This window comes from Astatotilapia calliptera, chromosome 15 (genome assembly GCF_900246225.1).
Source record: "Astatotilapia calliptera chromosome 15, fAstCal1.2, whole genome shotgun sequence".
Classification (NCBI taxonomy): domain Eukaryota; kingdom Metazoa; phylum Chordata; class Actinopteri; order Cichliformes; family Cichlidae; genus Astatotilapia; species Astatotilapia calliptera.
In genome coordinates this window covers 5,884,138-5,906,707 of record NC_039316.1, presented here as the reverse complement: position 1 = coordinate 5,906,707, position 22,570 = coordinate 5,884,138, and the positions used below count along the sequence as shown (strand labels likewise).

Sequence of the window (22,570 nt, the reverse complement as noted above, 5' to 3'; positions counted from 1 at the left end):
TCACCCAATCTCAATCCAGTTGAGCAACTTTGGGATGTGGTATAGAGGTAAATTCACATCATGGAGCTGCTGACAAATCTGCAGCAGCTGTGCGTTGCTATCATGTCAATAATGACCAAAATCTCTGACAGGTTTCCAGTAACTTGATGAATCTGTGCCTCGAGGAACTGAAAGTGAGAAAGTCCAACCAGATACCAAGAAGTTGTACCTAACAAAGTGTCCAGTGAGTGCAAATATTACATCAGAATTCCAGTAACAAGATAAGAAGGAGAGGCGACGAGGAAACGAGCGAGGAGGAGGCAACGCTAAACCTGAGGAATAAAGATGGATGAATTGTGAGAAAGACAAATCAGAATCCAAGTGAAGCCATTTGTCCTTTACCCCTCCCTGTCTGTCAGCAGAAGCCAAATAATCTCCTCATTTATCTGGGGTTAAAACTCACAGTGCGCACAGAGGGATTTGCAACAAGCTGGAGATTTTTCACACCATCAGCCGTCAGTAAGTGAGTTAGTGATCTTGAGTGATATATCCCTGTATGTCCCTCTTCTTAAATGAGTTAGTATGTGTCTAGTGGCCGTGTCGCCAAGACGTGCTGGTGATGGATGAGGCTCTAAGGAGATGGGCTGTAAAAAAAGGCTGATTCTGGCACTCAAGGGTGAGATCACTTCCTCAATAAAAAAGCATTGTCCCGAATCATCACAGCAAGGTATGAATGCTGATTAGGGTATTAGGCGAAAGAGAGCTCCGCTGTAAAAATAAATCAAATGAGCTGCGAGTTAATGCAGAGGGTCCCTCTGATACAGAGCTACGGTGTCTACGACCGGGGCCCAATGGCTTCGGATACAAAGACAGCAGTAAATAATGAGTAATTATTCCAAGTCCCTCATTGCTGGATTACAGGCAATGTCTTACACTCAACTAACCCTGCAAGGGCTTCTCTTAATAGTTGCTCTGTAATGGCCGCAGGGAGGCATCATTTTTAAGGCATTATTGTCCTTAAGAAAGAAAAATATTCCTGGAGAGTAATTATCACACTTTCTTAACAACGAGCTAAAGACAAAATGAGCTTCCGTGTCCTCGTAACAAAATGACAGAATTATCCAAAGGTCATTGAAAGAGCTGTATTTTTTAATGGATGTTGGAACTTTTTCCTAGATAAATGGTAAAACTGACGTAAAACAAAGATTTCATGATACACCTGATACACACTGGGAAAAGTGGTGGCAAGTTTTTCTTCAAATGCTCTTAGTGTAAGAAAAAGATAATTAACGCACTGATTTTATCTAACTGATTGGTCACTGGACGGTGACGAGTTCCTTCCTGCGCTGTCACATAATCATCATCTATCTCGACATGTTAAAGGTGAGCAGGTGAGAAATTTCCCTTCTTTAGTAGATGAAGTGAAAGCAGATGGTAGTTGTGGCAGACTGTGTACAGATCATTCTGAGGACTTTAACAAGTAGGTAGGAAAACAGATGACACTGATACCTGCATCAATGCATACATCCAGGATACAACAGGGGACCATTTTCCATGTAGAATTTAAGAGGAGGAAGAAGAAAATAGAAAATAAAAGATTTCATGCAATCCTCTGGAAAACTGTTAGTAAAGTTATTGCTGTAGCTCTTTACTGTCAATCACCCCATCACCTCCACCAAAGCAGGCTGAACACCTGAAAAGTTGAAGGTCACTTTAAGACTTTGTGCACCAGTTTCTCCAGCACACAAATCGAAGGGTTTAGTTGATCTTTAATATCATTATTATTATTATTATTTTTAAATAATGAGCATACATGTGACGGGATATGCAGCTGTTCCAAATCTCACTGCAGTGCAATAAAAAACTATGACTGGGTGTGAGGTAGGTTCACTCAGGAAAGGGCAAAGCCAGCAGTAGCTGCCTAGTGCCATCGTGTGGTCATACAGGATATTGCACAGGTCAGTAAGTTCACGTTATTCTCAGAAATATTTGGAGCTCATATTACAAAGTTTTTTCTTTACAAAAAAATATTTTAGCTTCCCCCCCAAAATGGTTATAAGTATATCCATTCACCCATACTCTTCCACATATCCGGTCCAGGGATGCAGTTGGGCTGGACAGGTCGCGAATCTGTTGCAGGACTAACACATTCATGCCTACAGCCCATTTAAAATCAGCAGTTAACCTTACGTACATGTCTTTCAACTGCGCCAGCAATAACATGATGATGCATAAAATTCAGTTAAACAGTGTAACTGAAACTCATGCTGGCCAAAGGCCCCTTATGAGCCAGACAGTGTGTTATCCTTTAAATCAGTCACTGACAAAAGCTGCTTCCTTTTGAGTAATCAAAGTAGAATTAGTGGCGTAAAGGGCATACGATAAAAACAGAAGTTACCACATTACAGCTTTATCTTTAGATGGGTTTCTTTTTAGTCACTATTATTTAGCAATAAAGAAAAAGTGAGTTTTCCACCCAAAATTTAAAGAGAAACTCCAAACGTAAGATGACCGATTTCACTTGAAAATAAACTGAGCAAATATTATGTACAGTTTCCTCTTGATGCACACAAATAACCAAGTTAAACTCATACTGGTTCCTTTTTTGAAGCACAGATAAAATAAAAAGGTATTTTTTAAGAGCACAGCTCCCCCAAAGGGCAGGGCCTACAGTAAAACTTTGATATTTTTATTGCAATATCAATATGTCAGCCTGTTTTTTATTGTCATTGTGATGTCTTAGTGCATCATATTGAGAAAATTAAAAGTGTTGTACAGCTCTCTCTGTGGCCTTTCATATGATATACAGGACGCTAAGGTCACGCTTAAATGCTTAGCCAACCTAGGCACCCATGTTCCCCATGACCTAGTATGTTGTTTTGAAATTTAAAGAAAATCCATAAAAAAATTGTAGGCAATAAAAAGTTTTTACTGATTTTCCCACCAATTTGGATGTGATGTTGATCTTTCACCTAAAGTAATTTGGTTGGAGCTGTTGCTGGTATCTACCATCTCACAAAATTTGAACTTGATAGGTTGAAAACTGTGGATGCCAAACTGCTAACAAACATGCAGAAAGACAAACAACTGGAGCAGATTACATATTTGGAATATAGACATTCTTGTGTCTTACACTATATTTATTGTGTTCATCCTCCACATTTGAATACTAGCTCTTCTGTTGGAGCTTGTCTGGTGTTTGTTTCTTATTACAAAGATATATTTTCAAAGTGCAACTATTAGCTTTTAGTGTAGCTTAGCTTAGCTTGTATAACTATTTCATCTGCCATCAGTTGATATGAGTGTCCATACTTACAGACAGGCTGTATAAGAAATGACTCACACTAGCAGTACACTGGAGGATCAGAGAGGTGATATGCTAACATGCCTCTTCAGGTGAGCTGAAACCAGACACCTGGCTGTTACCATGGCACCGCTGGGGGGTTGATCGGAGGTGGAGAAGGACTCAAATGCAGCTTTTTTCAAGGCTTCTTGAGCTATGATACTAGGCGTTTTGTCTTCCTCCTGCTGTCTGGGATTAATTTGTAACAAGACATGGCTGGACTCAATTGAGTGTTGAGTCCTGAAGGGAAGCCAGTCAGCAAATAAAAGTATCAGATGTAAAATAGTGATGGGTGGACAGTGGTGATCCTAAACGCCTGGCAGGTCTTTGCCCTTCTGATCGATGTGTCACACAGCGAGGGGCTGTCAGCACCCCCCACCACAGGCCGAACAACGGACATCAGCACCGGTGAGTCCCACTTCTCCCACACAGCAACTTTTTCCACCGACCCCTTCATCATTTTTCACCTGCTGTCAGTTTGCAGTGAGTGTCTGCAACATCTTGGGCAGAAATAGGCTGGTACTGAATGTTGGAACATGCTGGAAAACTGCATGAAATATTGCACATGTTATGCTCGTTATACAGCATCTTTTTGCCTTCAGGGGCCTACCTGCAGTATATGCTCTTTAATCCACCAATATCCACTGCCAGTCATGGTCTCTGTTAAAGTATAAATGGAATGAAAGTGTGGTCTTTGCTGCTTACTCCGAAGGTTAGAAACTAGGCCAAGCAAGCCGGAGTGTCTCCAGTTACAGTGTTATCTCTTCCTCGGCAAGCATCTGATCATCTTTCTTTCTCTAAGTGTTGATTTGTGACATGCAATCTAAACCCTACATGATAGACTTGTATGACCCTACAAGTCATAACTGTGCATACTACGCTTTTACTTTATCTGTGAATCTTTCATTTTATCATCACTCTTGCTTGTATATTCAGATGATATCTGCAAAATAAAAAAAGAGACTATAAAGACTAATGAAGACAGAATAGCTTTGTGCAAAATTACCATAATACATAGTGCCTTTATGGTATTTACTGATTTATCATTCCAGATTCACCAAGCCCCACTCCTCTTGTAGGAGGAGGAGGAGGAGGTGAGAGGGCAGAGGGAGGCCAAGAGGAGAGGCAAGTTGTCCGGGAACTGTGGTTCATTGTAGTGATGGCAGGCATTGCCCTACTGCTGCTCGCCATCGTGCTAGCTGTTGTGCTTCATAAGGTAAGATACAGCATCTGTGTTACTGTGTGTGAATGGTGGCAGACTGATTTTACTAATTGCTCTTTCCATTATTAATAAAAACGTGCATAAACTGCACGATAGACAACTGGGGCAATCATTGCAACCATTAGAAAGCAGCTTAAACCAAACTTTCCATTCCCGCTCTTCATCATGGCCTAGGCCCTGAACAAACCCCCATTCAGCAGAGAGAGACCTCCATTGGTGGCCCTGCCCATGCAGAAGAGGAGTCCCATGGCTATCTACCCACCCAGCAACTCTATGTTGGTGAGGGGAGATCTACTCTAGTTTCTTTTTGTCTTATCGCTTATTCAACATTTCACTTACAAATTGTAAGTGAAACTGTACGTGTCTCAGTAACCACTGGTTACTGACTGCAGCTAGCTAGCTGTGTTTGACTTATTCACCAGGGGTCACCAAGGCACCTAATATTTATATTATGAATGACACTCATGACTTTTCCTGATTAGACTTTTTGCCAGTACAACTGTATAAACTACTATACTACACTATAGTGTGATATACTATATATTTTATGCTATAGTATATGATATGCATTTCGTTGCCCTGTACCTGTGCATGTGCAATGACAATAAAGTTGAATTCTATTCTATTCTATTCTATTCTATATTGTTTAGTTTCTATACTATATTACACTATACCATACGTTTTGTACTATAGTATGCTATGTTATACTATAGTATATTACATTGTTTATTCTCTATACCAGCGGTGCCCAGCCTTTTTGGGCCATGAACCAGTTTATGTCCGACAATATTTTCCGGCCTTTAAGGTGTCGCGGATAAATACAACAAAATAAAACCACTACCAGTACCAAAAAAAAAAAGGAAGATTTAATGATAACACATGGGAAAAGACCCAGGGAAACTGAGTTAACGATAAAAACGATAAAAAAATTAATGATAAAAATGATAAAAACCCAACAGGAAAAGTATTGTAGACCTGCACCAGACTGGGAAGAGTGAATCTACAATAGGCAAGCAGCTTGGTGTGAAAAAATCAACTGTGGGAGCAATCATCAGAAAATGGAAGACATACAAGACCACTGATAATCTCCCTCGATCTGGGGCTCCACGCAAGATCTCATCCCGTGGGGTCAAAATGATCATGAGAACGGTGAGCAAAGATCCCAGAACCACACGGGGGGACCTGGTGAATGACCTGCAGAGAGCTGGGACCAAAGTAACAAAGGTCACCATCAGTAACACACTACAACGGCAGGGAATCAAATCCCGCAGTGCCAGACGTGTTCCGCTGCTGAAGCCAGTGCATGTCCAGGCCCGTCTGAAGTTTGCCAGACAGCACATGGATGATACAGCAGAGGATTGGGAGAATGTCATGTGGTCAGATGAAACCAAAGTAGAACTTTTTGGTATAAACTCAACTGGTCGTGTTTGGAGGAAGAAGAATACTGAGTTGCATCCCAAAAACACCATACCTACTGTGAAGCATGGGGGTGGAATACATATGTATGTAAAAACATACATACGGTATAAGATCATTTTAAGTGTGATGAAAAGTGAATATTATATTTAAATACAGATGTGGATTTATATACATTTCTTAGATAATAAAATGTGGGCTATTGCCAGCATAAACTTTGAATAGAACTGATGGGCAATCAATACTACTATATTTTCCAAGGACGTATGCCATGCTGTCTGAGTTATTACCAGCATACACCACTCAAATTTAGTTGATGGGTAACATTTGAGTGTTTCCTTAGTATTTATTCTTAGTAGTTTCTCTGCTTAACTTTATTATTACCAATTTATTAAAGAGGTTACTGTGTTATAAGTTACAATGTATTAAGAAGGAGACTATTTAGCAAATAAGAAAGGATTGCTAGTATTTGTAGCCCATAAAATACATTTATTACATTACTCTCAACTGAAAAATTCTCTCATTCATTTCCCCCAGTTTGATACTGTGCCTGACACAACAGGCTTCTCTAACAGTGTAACGCTCAAGGCCTTCACCATGAAGATGGAGGTAAAAGCAAATGTCTAATCTACATATACGAATACATTTTTATTCTATATGCAAGTGATACTTAGAACTTTTTCTGTCTTACCAGGAAGTGCTGGAAGCTAAATGTGAGCCTGGAGATGAGGATCCTCCACAGGGTGAGTTGGGCATCCTCAGTGTGAACTCCCTGAGGCGCAGCGTCAGCCAGGTGATGGATGGGAAGTCACTCACTGGAGACGATGACGTGTGGGATCCCAACATTTCAGGCCATGACAGTGGGATGGTGAGAGATCCCAAAAACGTATGCTGTGCCTGTTTAAACTGGAAGCACTAAAGGCCTTTTGCTACAGTCACAGCAGAGGAATGTAGTATGCTATATACTGCTAACCTATGACCTTCTCACTCTGCACATTCTTTACATTTGTCCACAGAACTGTAGGTATTTAAACACTCACAGGAGAGACAGACTTGCTTAATAAGAAAAAAACATATCACTGGAAATATGACTATTTCCTTTAATAATCTCCATTCTTCTTCTTCTACAGTTTATGGATGATGAAGAATTTGTTGATACAATCAAAGGTTTCAGCACAGTGAGGAAGGAGCACACCATGTTCACCGACACTAACCTGTGACCTGGCGGCAGGGCCGGCAACATCCTGAACAAGACTCTTAAAATGCTTAAATCCACCCTTTTTCATGTTCAGCTAAAGCGTCATAGCAGCTGGCTAACAGTTCTCTCAAGATGAGCCACCACTGCAGTAAAGAGGGGGGGGGGAGTAAGAGGAGCCCAATGGGATTCGTGACAAGAACAGAGGAATAACTCTGTGAAGGAAGGAGAAGGGAACTGTTCTGACATTCAAACATTACAGAGTGGAAGGTGGAAGCAGCTGCTTGTGTGGAAGGAAAACTAGGACACGTCTGACATCACCACTGGACACACAGAATTAAAGAGAGAAAAAATCAAAGATACAGACACGTACGTTTGTTAAGCTTTCCTGCCATTTTCCGCTGTAAACCCTTTGAAGTCATGCTGTATTTGGATGCTCTGTTAAAAAAATCTCTTATTTAAACCTTGGCATGTTCATTCAACTTTTTATGTCAGTTTTTCCCATATTTATATATCATAAACATATCTCAGTTTTTTTTTAATTAACTTTAACACTTCCAAAGATGAAGTAAAGGAAAAAATATCTGGAATCATTAAGAGAAGCATTACACTATAAGAAGGTTTTTCCTTCCTAGGTTCATTAATTCTTAGTTATTATTAATCTCTGGCTCTCTCCCAGGGCGAGTCTTTTGTTGTGCCTCCCTCCCCTGACCTCCAAACTGGTCATGGCTGATGGCTGCCCCTGGCTGGTTCTGTGGGAGATTTCTTTCTGTTAAAAGGGAGTTTTTTTTTAATGTGGCCCTGAGAGGCCAAACGGACTGGAACACCAGCAATAAGAAAAACGCTGCAAAAGCACACAAAGCACAATGGAAATAGGAAAAACGAAAACAGAAATAGGAAAAAACAGATTTCCAAAAGCACAAGAGAAGTGTTTCTGGGGAGGCTATAAAAGGACGGACCAGTTGCAGGAACCCAAAACATTGTAGGTGTGTTTTATCATGATTCATATAATACTGATGACGGATTTTTAGGCTAATAGTTAGGCTAACACTCTGACCTCTCATCTTTTCTTTCTTCACAAAACCGATAGATCCTCTACTTCTTTTAAGTGTCTCCCAGCGCGATTCTTATTGCATATTTTGGTTCCTGCAACTGGTCCGTCGGGTTATTGTCTCCCCAGAAACACTTCCCTTGTGCTTTTGGAAATCTGTTTTTCCCCCCCTCCTATTTCTGTTTTCTTTTCTTTCTCCCCCCCCCCCATTTCCGTTGTGTTTTGTGTGCTTTTTCCTTCCCACTGTCGCCAAGTGCTTGCTCATTGGGTGTCATTTGATTGTAGCGTCTTTACATTCCAATAAAAGCACCTTGAGGCGACCGTTGTTATGTTTTAGTGCTAGACTATTTCTTGCAATTCTTTCACATGCATAAACTCCTGTTTTCTATATTTCATCCTCATACTTTGACATCTTATGTAGACCCATGGTATTCTTTTTTAAATCTTCCCATTAAGTTTTTACTTCCTTCAGATTTGGGAACAACCAAGGTCTTTTGCCAAAATCTATGTTGGACTGTATAATTCTAACGGCTCTCTCGTTGAGGACGTCTTTCCTTTGAGTCAGCAAAGTGCAACAGCTTGGTGAAGTCTGCAGGAAGTCCATTTTGCATCTTGCATATTTAGGTCTGTAAAGGTATTTGTTTTGGAAATTTAAATGACAAGTTTGTTTTCTTGGAAAAAAAAAAAAAAGTAAACGTACAGAAATGTGTTTGGAGGTGTTTCATGAATCCACAATGTTCAGCTATTAAACTGAAACAGGTCTGTAAAATATAATTGACTTGTTTGTTAAAAAGTTGTTTAAAAAAAAAAAAAAAAAAAAAAAGCTGAATGAACAGCCTCTATTCAGTCATTTTTCACCATTTGGGAGAAAGCTCCGGTCGCCCTGGAAAGAGCTGCTTGCACGTTTGCATGCATTAGAGGGTCGTGATGGAGGAAAACGCTAGACTGTCTTAGTTTTATGACTTTCCCATCTATGTTTTCACAGTGATAACATTAAACTGGTAAATATGAGTCATTCATTTCAGGTGAATTTCATATTTTCCATGAAATCCAAAGCATGATTCCCAGATCAGGCTTCCTCAGCCACACTTCCCGAGTTGCTCAACATCAAGCAAACAGTCATGTGAATAATTTCTACATCATATTGGAAAGTTTTTCAAACTTGACAAAAATGGTCTTCCTTGATATTCAAATACACAGTTTTGACACAGCAGTGACTTAATATGCACTAAAATAATTAGGATGGGACTTTTTACTCTGTTAGACATTTGTGCAAAGATTAGGAAATTACACTTCATATCTGAAAGGTCAAGGTTGGACATGCACAGACTTAACCTGCAAATTAACAGGGAAAACAAGCATGAGGAGGTAACTCTAGTTTTTATTTTGAAATGGGTTGCAATGCAATGAGGGCACAAAACACTTGTACTATTACAGTCAATAATATGGTTACAAAACAAACATTTACATAATAAATTAATATATTGCAGTACCACATGAGACAGTAAACATTAAACCCCAAACTTGGGAATTATATTGCATTAAAAAAATGAGTTATTTGTTAACTGTACAAAGATTTTCAGGCATTTACAAAGGCAGCCTCTTATTTCATTGCTTGTTGTACATATATAAATATAAATCTTTCAATTGGTAGTTGAACTGATATGTCTGCTGAGCAGGCCGGATGAGAGGCTCTGGCCTGAGACGAGATCTTTCAGTGACCTCTGTGCTGACTGCCATGTCATTATAAATCAGTGTTTTATTTACACAGATGGCATTAAAAGCTAGTTTAATTCAAGCACTTTCCTAACCAGATTATGACAAATCAATAGACACCTTTCAAGATATGATTTAAGTATTTCGCTGCCTCTGATTTTAGGACTTCTGATTACTTACCACGAGTTAAAACTATAAAAAAAAAAAAAACTCTGCTTGTCCCTTTAATCTAATATCCATATGCTCCTAAACAGACAAATCATTAACCATAAGAAATGTGTTTGCAACACTAAAGTGCATGCAGCACATGCTTGGTTGCGAATGTTTTCTTAGCTGGCAAAAGTAGAAACAGGTTACATATAAATAGTCTTAACACAGCACTACAAGCTTTTGACTTCCTTTACAAAATTAATGACCCCCTATTCATTTAAGCAACCGTTTGTGCGGTCCCCGACATTCATCATCTTCATCACTCCCCTTTCCGAGAGCGAGGCGTTCGATTATTACCCAGTAAAAGACAGATGTGTTAACCACAGCTATGCTATTATAAGAAGACCCCTACAACAAGCAGCTGCTACTGCAGCCTCTACAGATGTTACCTGCGCTACAGCTGCTGCTATGACTGCAGAGCGTACTACATGATTCTGAGCGGGTTCAGCCGAGTGGCTGCTATGCATGAGAACATTTCTAAGATAGAAGTGCAGCAAGCTCCAAGTTTAGCTGCTAAAAGACGACTCAGGAATGTCAGCAACTTTCTGAGGATGATTTAAACTACTAACACTGATGATCGTACCTGAGAGCTAGGCTAGACCTGATCTGACAGTGTGTGGTGCACCTGTAGCGGCTGGTGTTTCGAACGTTAGCGTGCCAACTTGCTGAAGACGCGGTTGGTTTTAGAGGGGCAACTCCTGCCAGTAAGTATTGCACTTCCAGAAAGACTTGGAAGAAAGCCCAGACTTTTAGTCCTAGTGCAGATCCTGAAGGTTTTCTCAAGCCTGGGATGAAATAACCTTGGTGACATCATGTTAAAGGTTCTCCAGAGCCGCCGAAGACATTACACAGCAGTTTTGCTTCACCACACACTAATCTACTGAGACGTACTCTGTGCTACGACAGCACACGATCAGATCACTGACGGAGTAAAGTGCTACCACTAAAATTTAACTGCTAAAGATGTAAGAGACTGGTTTAAAAATGCCACAACTAATAACAGATGCTTAACTATTTACCAAATCTGACTTCATTTGAGCTACAACACCAAGCTAACATACAATCAGACAGACTGGTTGCCACTAATGCTGAACTTTACCACATGAGGTATCTGCAGACTCGTGAAATGACACCTCGTGGGGAAGTGATGACATTGGTGGGAATGGGGAGGTTACTACTTGAGGGCTCAGAGGTCAACAGACTAGATTTACAAAATGTTTACAAAGTCCCTTATCTCACTAAAAACACCCCCTTATCCAAAAATATGCTTTACATATTTGTTCATCCAGCTACGACTTTAAGTCTTTCCACTTTTTTTCCCTATTTAAAAAAAAAAAGAGTTCCCCAAACTGTGCAATTTCTTTCATCATATACAAAATATTTCATCTTAACATTCAGCTAACAGCTACTAACGAGTGCAAACCCTAAAGCAACATGCAACAACATCACTACCTACAGTTTTGCATTTTTAAATTAAAGGGTTTGTTCCTTGATCCTCACCAAGCAGTTTTCAACCTTAAGACGCTGTCATGATGTGCAACCATCAACAAATGCCATTAATGCAATGGATTCCTACCGAGGAAATAACAAAACAACACTTCATAACACGACTTGCCCGGCACTTTGAGATTCACAGATTCTGCCCGGATTCGTTTTTCCTGTCAGGCATGAACTACACAGATGCAAATTTCACCTCACACAAGCTTGATGACGTTGCACGCAGGTTGAACTTTTGTTATTTTCCTGACTGTTCACAACTCAAAAAAAAAAAAAAGCCCTGCACAAACCAGGAAGTGAAGTGTTCAGACTAATACTGATTACTGGCATCTATAGACAAGTTATCATGCAGTCAGAACATACATAGAGATGTAGTACTCAAGCATTAAAAAGTTAAAAGTTACATTGGAATATACGAGTCAAGGAGAGTTAAAATCCTAGGATCAACAGAGTTTTAAAAAAAAAGTACCACAAGGAAAGAAAGTCTATGATGTGGAAACTGGGGGCCACTTTGTGGGTTTTTCCTGGATTACCAGAACCCTCTTCTGATGGTCCAGTGGATGGTTCTGGAAACAGGAGTGTCGCCTTTGACTTTACGTGGGACAGAGGACTGTGGAGAGAACAAGAGCAGAAATGCCCTTTACTTTATTTGCACAAAGGAGAGCCGCACATTAGGCAAAAGCAACTACAGCACGGACCCAGTGAGTGAAGAGGAAATGGTAATTACAGGTGAGAAGCACACATGAACAGGTAGGTACCACTACAAGCTCGCAGTAAAGGCAAAATATGGGTGTGCTTTTGTGTTTTAAGAGGAAGTGTAGAGCAGCAAACAAGCACCACAGTAGCGAGGAGGGAGTGAGGGGACGGCTGCTGCTTCTGGGCATAGCTAAGGTCACCAATGCGCACAGAGAGAGAATTGGATCTGTGGTCACCTCTCAAACCTCAGTTTCCACTGCTCTCATACCAGAGCTACCCCCAAAGGACAACGCGGCACAGGTGAAAGACAAAGGAAGTACAGGTCAACACTGAAGGGTGGCAAGGAAACGATTTCTCTTCTCCTTTAATTAACCTTTGTACAGTGGCCTACGTTTCTGCACTCTCAGCTTCCCTAAAAACAAAGAAGGGAACTCTGCGTTTCCCCCCTTTTATTACAAAACAGAGTGTGGGTGTCTGAATAAAGTCACCTGATTGTGAGAGAGATATAAAATTTGGACTGTTTTTTTCTCCGTTTTAGTCAAATTATAGACTTGATATAAAGTCTTAGTGCTTACCTTTGAGAATATAGTCTGTTAGGAGGGCAGGTACTTTCTCACTGTCATCCCTCATGGCATGGAGGACTAGAATGAAGACAGCAGCTTTTTACATTTAGAAAACAACCACACAAACTGACAGGTTAGCCCCAATCAAACAGCAACACCGGGTTAGCCTGGTAACACAATATTATTTTACTGAATGTCATTTTATCTGGGTTGGTGCAGATGAAAAGAAGTTTGTCCAACTGATAAAATTCACACAGGTTTGAATTGTAATCATCGAATGTAAATTGTTGTTTACTTCATATATGAATCCAAACACCCTCCAAATGATGATGCAACACATTTGCGTTTCTCTGATAAGACTTTCGACTCACTCTTTGTGAGGATCTGGAGATCTTCTACAGACGGGGGGCCTGCTTTCTTCTCATAAGGGATCACTGTGGTCAGGTACTGCAAAGAAAGTCAATTATGTCAAATACAATGACACAGCTACAAAAAGCTACCGTCATGCTTCACGCCAAAATAAAAAAAATAAAAATATGATATCTGTGAGCGCCATGCAGATCACATGAACATGTGGTAAATATTTGGCTGCTGGTTGCAACCTTTCAGCAGCCGCTCAGAGAAAATGTTTACTGAAGCGAGGGTAAAAAAAATAAAATAAAAATATCAGATGAATGAGACGTACATGCTGGAAAAAAGAAAAACATTTGACAAAACACAAAGATAAGAATGACTAAAGTGAAGGAAAAAAAGAATAATTAAAAAATAAATAAATAAGAAGAAGACAGATTAAAACGATGGCAAGCATGTGTTTGCAGCTGCACAAAAGGAAGCAAATATGGCGGCAGGACAAAAAACAAACAAACAGAAGAAGCAGAGAATTTTATCTGCAGTGGAAGTGGAAAGAGGAAAGAGCAGGGGCACCTGTTTGTCCCCTCCTGTGTTGCCAAAAGTTTGACGGAGGCCATTTTGAATGATATTGGAGAGTCCCTCCACAGTGAGGAGCTACAAGAAGCGAGAGGAAGATAGAAGAAGCGAGAGATGAGAAGGATTTGGTTTCAGTGCGAAGAGAAGGAGAGCGCCTGGCAGAACCTTTGGTGCTGTGATGAAAGATTCTCACACATGCAGACCGTTTATCAGGTTATGCATCTCTCCTCATAATTTAAACACTTTCATCAAAGTCATGCATGTCTTCTTCCACAAGCGTGACCACGTGACTCACCGTGCCGGGTATGTGCGTGCTGGCCGTCCTCTGGCCGTTGGGCCCCGTCGTAGTCGTGTGCCGGATTTTCTTCTTCTTTCGCAGCAGCTCGCGGTGCTCCTTCTGTCTGTTCTGCACTTCAATGAGCAGTGAGATGAAGCTGTTCTTCACCTGGATACATGCAAAAAAAAAAAAAAAAAATTTAAAAAAAAAAAACTGTTTAATTGTGACCACACTACCCTTTGCTATTCTCATTAAAATAATTATTAATATGCCAGAAATCTATTTTTGGATGCTTCAAAGAAAAAAACAAACAAACAAACAGAACGGTGTGACAGAATCGTGACAACGACAAGTCAGGCTAAAAATAAAGCTGCCAGCAGTTCATAGGCTTGTAGAAAACTGTGAGAGCTGCTGCTATAAAACAAATAGGTTATCGATTAACTGTCCTTTCACATTAGGCTTATTTACCTCAAAGTACTACAGAGCTTTTCTGACAGGCTATTATTATTTTTTGCCGCCATTTGTCATTGCCTGAACGTCATTGCCTTGCTGTGGATTTAAAAAAATAATTAAATAAATCAAAGTACCTCCTTTTCATAGTCCAATTCATCTCGCAGAGCCAGAGCCTGGATCAGCTCCTCACTGTAGCGACGAATGGCCGCCTCCACTTCCTCCAGAGTCTCAGTCAGCTCCGACACGGACATCTGACGCAGCCCTGAGGACCGTGTGAACATACGAGGAAGGAGGAGAGTGAAGATGGTGTACGTGGGTTGACGGGTGTTCACAACGAACAGCAGTTTACAAAATCCTTACATTGTATCAGTTACTTCAGTGCTATTACAAGATTCACATGTGTAATAACCAGGTTACAAGCATCTGCTGTACCAGTTTAAAAGGAGACAAAGAGGCATTATTCATTTAAAGGTGTATTATGCAGCAGTGTTTGAGCAAGCTAGAGCACGAATGCTGAGAGAAAGAGAGACAGCGCGGCTTTAGTGAAAACAAATGTCAATCAGAGAAGATGTTGTTATTTTTCTATTGTTTCGGTAAAGGTTAGGTTTCAACGCACAAAAAAACAAAACAAAAACAAAAACACGGCCATGCCTCCATACAAATATGGAGGTGTGGCCTCTTTAAACAAGGTTTCTTCCTTGTTTAATGGGAGCTTTCCTTCCCACTGTTACCAATTGATTGCTCATAGGGGGGTCATCTGATTGTTGGAGGTCTCTCTATTATTGTGGGTTGTTAATGTTACAATTTAAAGGCACCTTGAGGCAACCATTGTTGTGATTTGGTGCTAAAACTTAACTGAATTGAATTTGAGGGTAGCGTTGCTAACTTAAGCTTCCTTGTGTCTTTTTTTTCTCTCTTATGACATGGAAATGACTCCCAGTCTTTCACTGAAAAAAAAGACATCTTACAACCCACTAAGATCCAGACTTAAGAAGATGAGAAGCGAGGATGCTTCTGGACGTGCCGATGGTCTGACGTACACATACAGCACTTCTAAAAGTAGCACAGAATGACGCCAGTTATCACAGATGTTGTGGAATCGATTACTTCTCATTAAGAACCTTTGCATCCTCTGTTTTCGTGTCTCTTTCTTGAATGTCTTTCTAGGTCTCGCTGGGAAAAGTTGAGATCCAAGAAGGAGATCCAATATGGGGGAAGTCAGCACAAATGAAAGCACCGATAGAGGTGCTTTCATTTCCACGACACAGACAGAGAGCAGAGGATGAGACAGTGATGTAACCTGGTCGCAACATTTCTCTTTTTAATAGACTCCTGCCTACGCAGCCCTCATGCTGATACTGGCTGGGGGCTACACGCCCACTGCCCGAAGGTTTCAGCAAAAAAGATCCTGAAGGCCATGAAATAATACACCTCCACATAGTTCCAGAGGGTAACAATAAATTATAGATTATGGATTGCCATGTTTTAAGTCTATACAGTGTTTGTTGGGGGGAAAAAAACCCCCCCACAGAATTTACACTTGAATGTTTTTAAGTCAGACAAATATACAACCTACACAAAACCTTTTACGTCTTAAACAAATTTAATGCGAGAAATGAAGAAAGAAGGTATTTTGGCAACATGTTGTGTAGCTTTACTTATTTTTATTCCTTCAAATAAGAGTAAATGTTTAAATACTGCAGACAAACATTGTGACACTCACAGTCCTTGTTTCCAGTGTTTGAAAAAACCCAAACCCACTAGAATCTGCAGTTAACAGATGCAAATACCTGAAACAAAATGGCCTTAAGGCTTTCTGTGTACAAATGCATATTCCACCCCAGTTGAGCATTAGGCAGATATACGCTTGTAATTATATAACATTTTGGGGCAACACACTTGCTGTTTGTCTGCATTTGTTACGCGTTATGTAAGAATGTTATCAGACGAGTGCATGTGCCTGACCATTTCTTCACGCACTGGACAGCGCAGACATGAGGAACGAGCACGCCACCATCAAAGCGTTTTGCCTTTAAAGCTTTATGTTGCTGCAATTTAGTGGTACACGGTGATACTCACGGTCCTCGTAGCTGGTGTTGGACCCGGAGCGTTTTAGAGCATTGAGGTCTTGAGAGAGCATGGACAAGTCGGACTGTGAAGGACTCTCATCGTCCTCTGGGTCTGGAGACTCCTGCATCATCTCCTCTATCTCCTCAATCACCTGTACAAAAAACAACAGAGGTGGGCGGATCAATCCAAATATCAATAGTATCGATACCAACGCTGGTATTGGTATGGGGGTAGAAACAAAATGTCTAAATTAAGCATGTAGTCCACTAAATTGTGTTAAAAAATAATTCATTTTGAAAATGAAAAAACATTTATCCTCACCTCCTATTACAACTAGCACCATGCTAAAGGCTTCATACATTCCCTCACAGAAAACATTATTGCTAGTTCACGTAAACATAGGCTGAAATCAGAGTCCTACGGTCCCCAATCATGGGGATAAGGTGAGTGATTTCAAGAAAAAGCAGCAGAACCCAGTGTGTGTTTACATGACCAAAACGATTGGAACAACTGTTCTGATCTATATTGACATGATGATTTTTTATTGTAGTGACGAAAACGTTTTTCCTACTCTGTCACGTAAAAATAATGCTGCTTTGACATCCATGTTATGGTGCCAATATCCAAATCTCTGCAGCGAAATAAAAGTGCTCCTACTTATTCATATGAATTTGGTGCATCTCTAAGAAAAACAAACAAAATCAAAATCATAGGGCAATGCTTTCACTTTGAAATGGTGTTACATTTCTGTGAGTTAAGACATCTTAGTACACAAATAAGCTGTTTATTCATCTTTTTGAGAGCAAAATATAAAGTCTATCACTCCATTGTACCTGCATGATGGATGCGAAAAAAACCCTGAGCTACAGCATAGCATGTCTTTTGAACATTATTGTCCCAAAGCCATGATTGCTAAGTGAATCTATTGGAAACACATCTTTAGCCAAATGTGACTGCGTTGAGGATTTCAGTGCATCTTTGTAAGCTGGATAGATAGACTGTGTTTTCTGCTCTTCATAAGATGCAAAATATGTCAATTCTACTGAGGCACAATTATCCACATCAAAGTTTCTTTAACATCTGCCAAAAGCACAACACTGCTGTGCTCAGGTGTGAATGTTTTACCTGCTCAGCTGTGAAAAGCGGCTCGTCGTTGATGCACGAGACGATGATTGAGTGCATGTCCATCTGCTCCCTCAGCTCCTCATCGTCAGACAGATCTAAAGATTGGTTATCCAACTTCTGTCCCAGGGGAAAGAAGCGAGGGCAGAGATTGAGAGACAGATAGGAAACTTGGATGAGACAACAAACAGGTGGTTAAGTAGATTGAAGGCAGAGGGTTCAAACTGATTACCGATCTGTGCACTTCACTTTTAGAAATGTATATCTACTGTGTGTTATAAACATCGGACATGACATTGGACCGTGTTTGCCTCTGCGGTACCTCGTGTTCGGTGAGGTTGAGGGAAGGCAGGTGTAAGGAGCGAGTGTGCGATGTCTTCCAGTCCACCGGCATCACATTGCCGTAGTTATCCGTCAGAGCGTTCCACACCCTGGAGCAAAGACAAGCATCCGTGACGCAGTTAGGATTGGGTATTATGAGAAATAAAGAGAAGTAGTGAGCAAAACAGAGAAGGACGGGTGAAAAGTAGTTTTATCTGTACACAGGACAGATAGCGTCCTTCTCTTTTTAGTATGACACATGATTACTTGGCACTTTTTGTGTCCTGTTCTCTGACCACCCCCTCACCACTTCAACATGTTCTTGCTGCTGAATCACACCGAAGCCGCTGATAAATGCGACAGCTCTAACAAACACGTCATTTGCCCAGGGTCTGCTGAAATGTGACGAACCAGTGGTTAAACTATTGGTTCTCCAATTATTTTCAGAATTTTTACTATTAGAACTCTTTCTGAGTGTGTGACTAACACTGGGTGATTTCAGGGGGGGGGGGGGGGGGGGCCTTACAGTGACACCAACAGTCTGTTGAATGTTTACAATATTGTGCAGCATTCGAGTTTGGCAGACAACTTAGCAGAGACGAACAGATGGTGGCACGGAGTCTGTTCAACACGACAAGTTACTGTTAAACACAAATCCAGCATCATGCATAAAAACATATTTGTTAACAGACTCTCAGCAGGCTCGGAGGATTCTTGTGAAATGGATAAAGGTTAGGTTCAATTATATAATTACTGCGGGAAACTACTTTCATCTAGTCCCCCATGGGGTACTTTTGCGTGTTTTTTTTTTTAAACTCTAGGACAGAAAATCAAATCAGCTCAGGGTTTAAACTCAAGTGTGCATGCATGAGGTTCATTTTTTCCCCTCCTCTTTTGGCTCTGCATGTGCGAGCACAGAGAGGATGGATGCTGTGAACCCATGTGTCACAATGGCTCTGCATTGTCATAGCCTCTTGCTCATCCTCGGAAACACAAACACACAGACACACACAGGCAAATGTTTATATAACATGCACATTTCTCCCTAAAGTGCTCATGCACAGCTTGGGAAGCGTGGGGCTGTTGGGTTGTTCTAAATAGGGCAAAGGCTGGCAAGGAACTATTTTTTGTGCCTTGAGCACTGACGCCGTCTCTGCCACGTGAGCGTGTGCCAAAACGCACCATTAGCTTCAGTTTCACCGAGTGCATTTGCATTTTAAAAACAAGCCTGGTTGTTATTTCAATTGAAATTTTCGATCGGTTTGTTTTTACCTCAGTGCTGAGGAAATTTGTCCGGATTACTTTAAGAATACGTATATGCTTGCAGGGGTACAAATATATATAATTTTTTTTACCCACTTTGTTTCAAGCACACACACATTTGTTATCCGCAGTTCGTCTCAGGCATGGTTTTGCCAGAGAACTCGTTAAGCGTCTAGGCACGTCCCGCAAAAGTGCAGTCATCCAGAAAAGACTCTCACCGAGTCTGGCACTGCTCTTTAGGCTTGACTAGGCTGCTGTCCAATTATTACGTTCCCCGCTTCCTGTTTCTTTACCTACAACAACCATAAATGTTTTCTTTCCGCTGTCATGCCAGCTTCCCCACAGGATTCCACTGATCATTAAGTGAGACAGACTGCTACTTCTTTTTGCTGTGACAAGCTCTCTGATGTGCATAACTGTCTGTGTGTTGCACTGAAGTGGAAAAAAAGAAAGAAAAGGATAAAAATCAAAACTGGGTGCTCAAGCAGAGTTTTGTATAAGTCTACGCACAATCCTCTGGACCCTCTGTCTGTGTCAAAAACTGTTAGAAAAGGTTTATGGAGGCTTTTGAATCTTAGGAAAGTTGTTCTGAATGGGTCACACATCCACCACTGTTTCCTGAGAAAAAGCAAACTCTGATGCCTCTAATTATAAGGAGGGGGACCTGTACAACCTGCAAATCCAATTTTAAAACTTCTTAGTGGGTACGTCTCACTCCAAGTAACTTTTGGACAAGTTGATCACAAGGGTACGGCAACCTTTACAGCCTTAACTGTGTGCTACTATTTTGTGTGTCTAAAAAAAGACATGATAAGTACACTTATGTTTGTGTGTTATCAATTTATCCTGTGTTCCGCTATAATTCCTCTATAAAAGCAGAAATCCATGGCTAACCTCTGTTCTGTTCATGTCAGCAGTAGGAAAGCTTCCCCGCATCATGTGCTTGCATCTTACAGTGCCACAGTGTTGAAATATTAGTTACAAAAGGGAGGAGGAGAGTGACTCATGCAGTCAAGACAGCTTAGTAGTTAAAGTGACAACTACACTGGCTGCAGGGCTGATGTGACTTGCCGCTTTGAATTAATAGAAGGTTTTCATGTAAATGTGTGTGTGCCTGTGAGATACAACATAAACTAAGTACCTCCATGTGGAATTTATAATAAATAAATAAATAGAAAACATTTTACTGATAAAAACCACCGAGTGACCTTGACATCACCCACTTGGGTTCCTGGACACCCATTTTGAATCCTCCTTTAAAGTTTAGAATTTTGGAACCATCAGTGACAATCTAGGGATATTAAGCACACCCAAACAGCAATCGTCAAACACAAGACAGATGCTCCAGACTCATGTGGCTTATGCATAAGCTATTTCAGCCTAAACAGAACCATACAATTATAAAAATGACCACTATACAAGACAATACAAGAAGGTATCTATCCAGCAAATGAGGGAAATATTTACTCAGGTACAAAAAGTACTGCAGTTAGAAGTGGGATGGTTTTTCCTGTCTTTCTGTCTGCTCCCATTAGAAAGAATGCAGGCTTAAGGCAATTTCACACCTGGCTATGTAGTCCACGGTGAGACCAGATGTTGAAGTCAATAGAAGGTTTTGATAAATTCTTATTTCATACCCAGTTATTTCATTTACCATGACATTTTGTGGATTTTCTTCTTTTTGTTGCCCATCCCACTGTTTTTAAACATTAATCTAGTGCAAGGTGCATGTGGCACAGCAGATAATATATAATAAATAAATACTGATAAGCCACCATAAGTGAAGGAGGCTGACATCAGGGTAGCAATAAAATCTATGAATACTTGTCTCTGTATCCAGAAAGAGGAAACATCATGAAAGCCAAAAGCAGAAACTCTTTTGTGTCGTGTGAGAAAGGCAATTTGAAAACAGGAGGAGACAGAGTATTTGCACAGGGGTCAACAACTATTCAGTTATTCCCAAATGTACAATTTAAGGATCACTAGTTTTATGGCCAACATCAAGCAGTCCAGCATGAAAACCAGCACTGTTAACGTGGCATCAACACGTCCTCCACACATAAATAGCTCTTGATTCCTTCTTTAGATAGCAAAATTTTTTTGTATTTGTTGCTTGTAAAATGCTATTCCTTCTTAAAGACCAACTTAACGAGTCAAGCTGTGACAGATAATGGGTTTAACACGTTCAGTTATGTGTTATCGTAAGTGTATTCTGGCTAAATATTGCATAGCACTGATTGAAGCTAGCTAAGATTCCCATAGTGCCAATGTAAGGTTAGCCTGGAGAGGCTAAAGTGGTTAGCTAGCCGGGAGATTAAAAGTTAGCGTTAAGAAAACTGGCGATAAAAAAAAAAAAAATCACACTCACTCGTCGTCTTTCAAGTAATTATCCTCGGTGATAGGTTTAATGGGAGCTATGTTTTCCGTCGTAGTGTTGTAGTTTCGGAAACACACTGTGAGCTTCTCGTCGAAGTCGTGGACAAGGTCCTCCATCGACTTGAAGCTGCAGATCTCCCCAGAGAAACTGTTGTCCAGATCCGAGAAATCGTCTAGGCCCGACGAATCACCCACGTTTGAGTTCAGCTTGTCTAGTGGGTCGACCACGTCCGAGGACGGCTTGAATTCGTTAAAGTCCTGCCAGTCCTCATCAAAGTGGGCTAACGGCGCCGCCATGACTGCCGTGGATTCTCGGTTCAGTTAGAACCGTCGATGTTCTCTCTGCTTTCGGCTTAGACTCTCGACCAGACTGCGAGAAGGAGACACAGAGGAGAAGCGGGGTGGGCGGACCGAGCCGCGTGACGTCGCGGCGACGTCCCTCCCCTTTTCCATGGAGCAAAACAAACACGGCAGGTGTCGTGCCAAAAAGTGATCCATGTGTCGAAAAATTAGGTTCCCGGTGTTTCTATGTTGTTTTCTTGAGTTATATCTTGTTTGTATGTACTGTTACCCTGTTGTTTTAAATACCGTCTGCTTTTAGGCTGAGAATTACCACACAAGTTCGTTCTGTGACTGCATGGCAATAAAGAATCTTTGTATCTACAAAAACTAATTGCAGCTTTTACCTTGTGACAGGGATGATCTCATGAGAATATGTTTGACAGATTACTGGACAAGAAGTCATTTATAACAGATCACTTTTTGGCATGTGATCATTGGAGTCTTTACTATGGCCAGTACTCCGACGACATAATCATCAAATCATTTTAGCAACCCCGATAATCTTTCATCCATCTGCACAAAACATATCAT

The 22,570-nt window shown here is 40.7% G+C and overlaps 2 protein-coding genes across 4 annotated transcripts; one reads left to right on the top strand and one right to left on the bottom strand.

Moving 5' to 3' along the window:
* The first annotated feature begins 3,543 nt into the window (after positions 1-3,543).
* Positions 3,544-7,584, top strand: LOC113007094 (usherin). Its single transcript, XM_026143492.1, has 6 exons — positions 3,544-3,730; positions 4,375-4,538; positions 4,719-4,823; positions 6,498-6,569; positions 6,655-6,828; positions 7,091-7,584. Exons 2-6 carry the CDS (start codon positions 4,482-4,484, stop codon positions 7,178-7,180), a joined length of 498 nt encoding a protein of 165 aa, XP_025999277.1. The 5' UTR covers positions 3,544-3,730; positions 4,375-4,481; the 3' UTR covers positions 7,181-7,584.
* Positions 7,585-9,567: 1,983 nt separating this feature from the next.
* fez2b (fasciculation and elongation protein zeta 2b) lies at positions 9,568-22,122 on the bottom strand. Of its 3 annotated transcripts, XM_026142587.1 has the most exons (11): positions 21,690-22,122; positions 18,060-18,168; positions 17,741-17,857; positions 16,625-16,766; positions 14,680-14,807; positions 14,111-14,260; positions 13,813-13,893; positions 13,260-13,335; positions 12,901-12,966; positions 12,562-12,598; positions 9,568-12,239 (listed from the first exon to the last, which is right to left on the bottom strand). In XM_026142587.1, exons 1-10 carry the CDS (start codon positions 21,992-21,994, stop codon positions 12,588-12,590), a joined length of 1,185 nt encoding a protein of 394 aa, XP_025998372.1. In that variant the 5' UTR covers positions 21,995-22,122; the 3' UTR covers positions 9,568-12,239; positions 12,562-12,587. The 3 variants fall into 3 exon arrangements, with proteins under 3 accessions (XP_025998372.1, XP_025998371.1, XP_025998373.1); XM_026142586.1 differs by lacking the exon at positions 12,562-12,598 and having other exon boundaries at positions 21,690-22,121; XM_026142588.1 differs by lacking the exons at positions 12,562-12,598; positions 13,813-13,893 and having other exon boundaries at positions 21,690-22,120.
* Between the last annotated feature and the right edge of the window lie 448 nt (positions 22,123-22,570).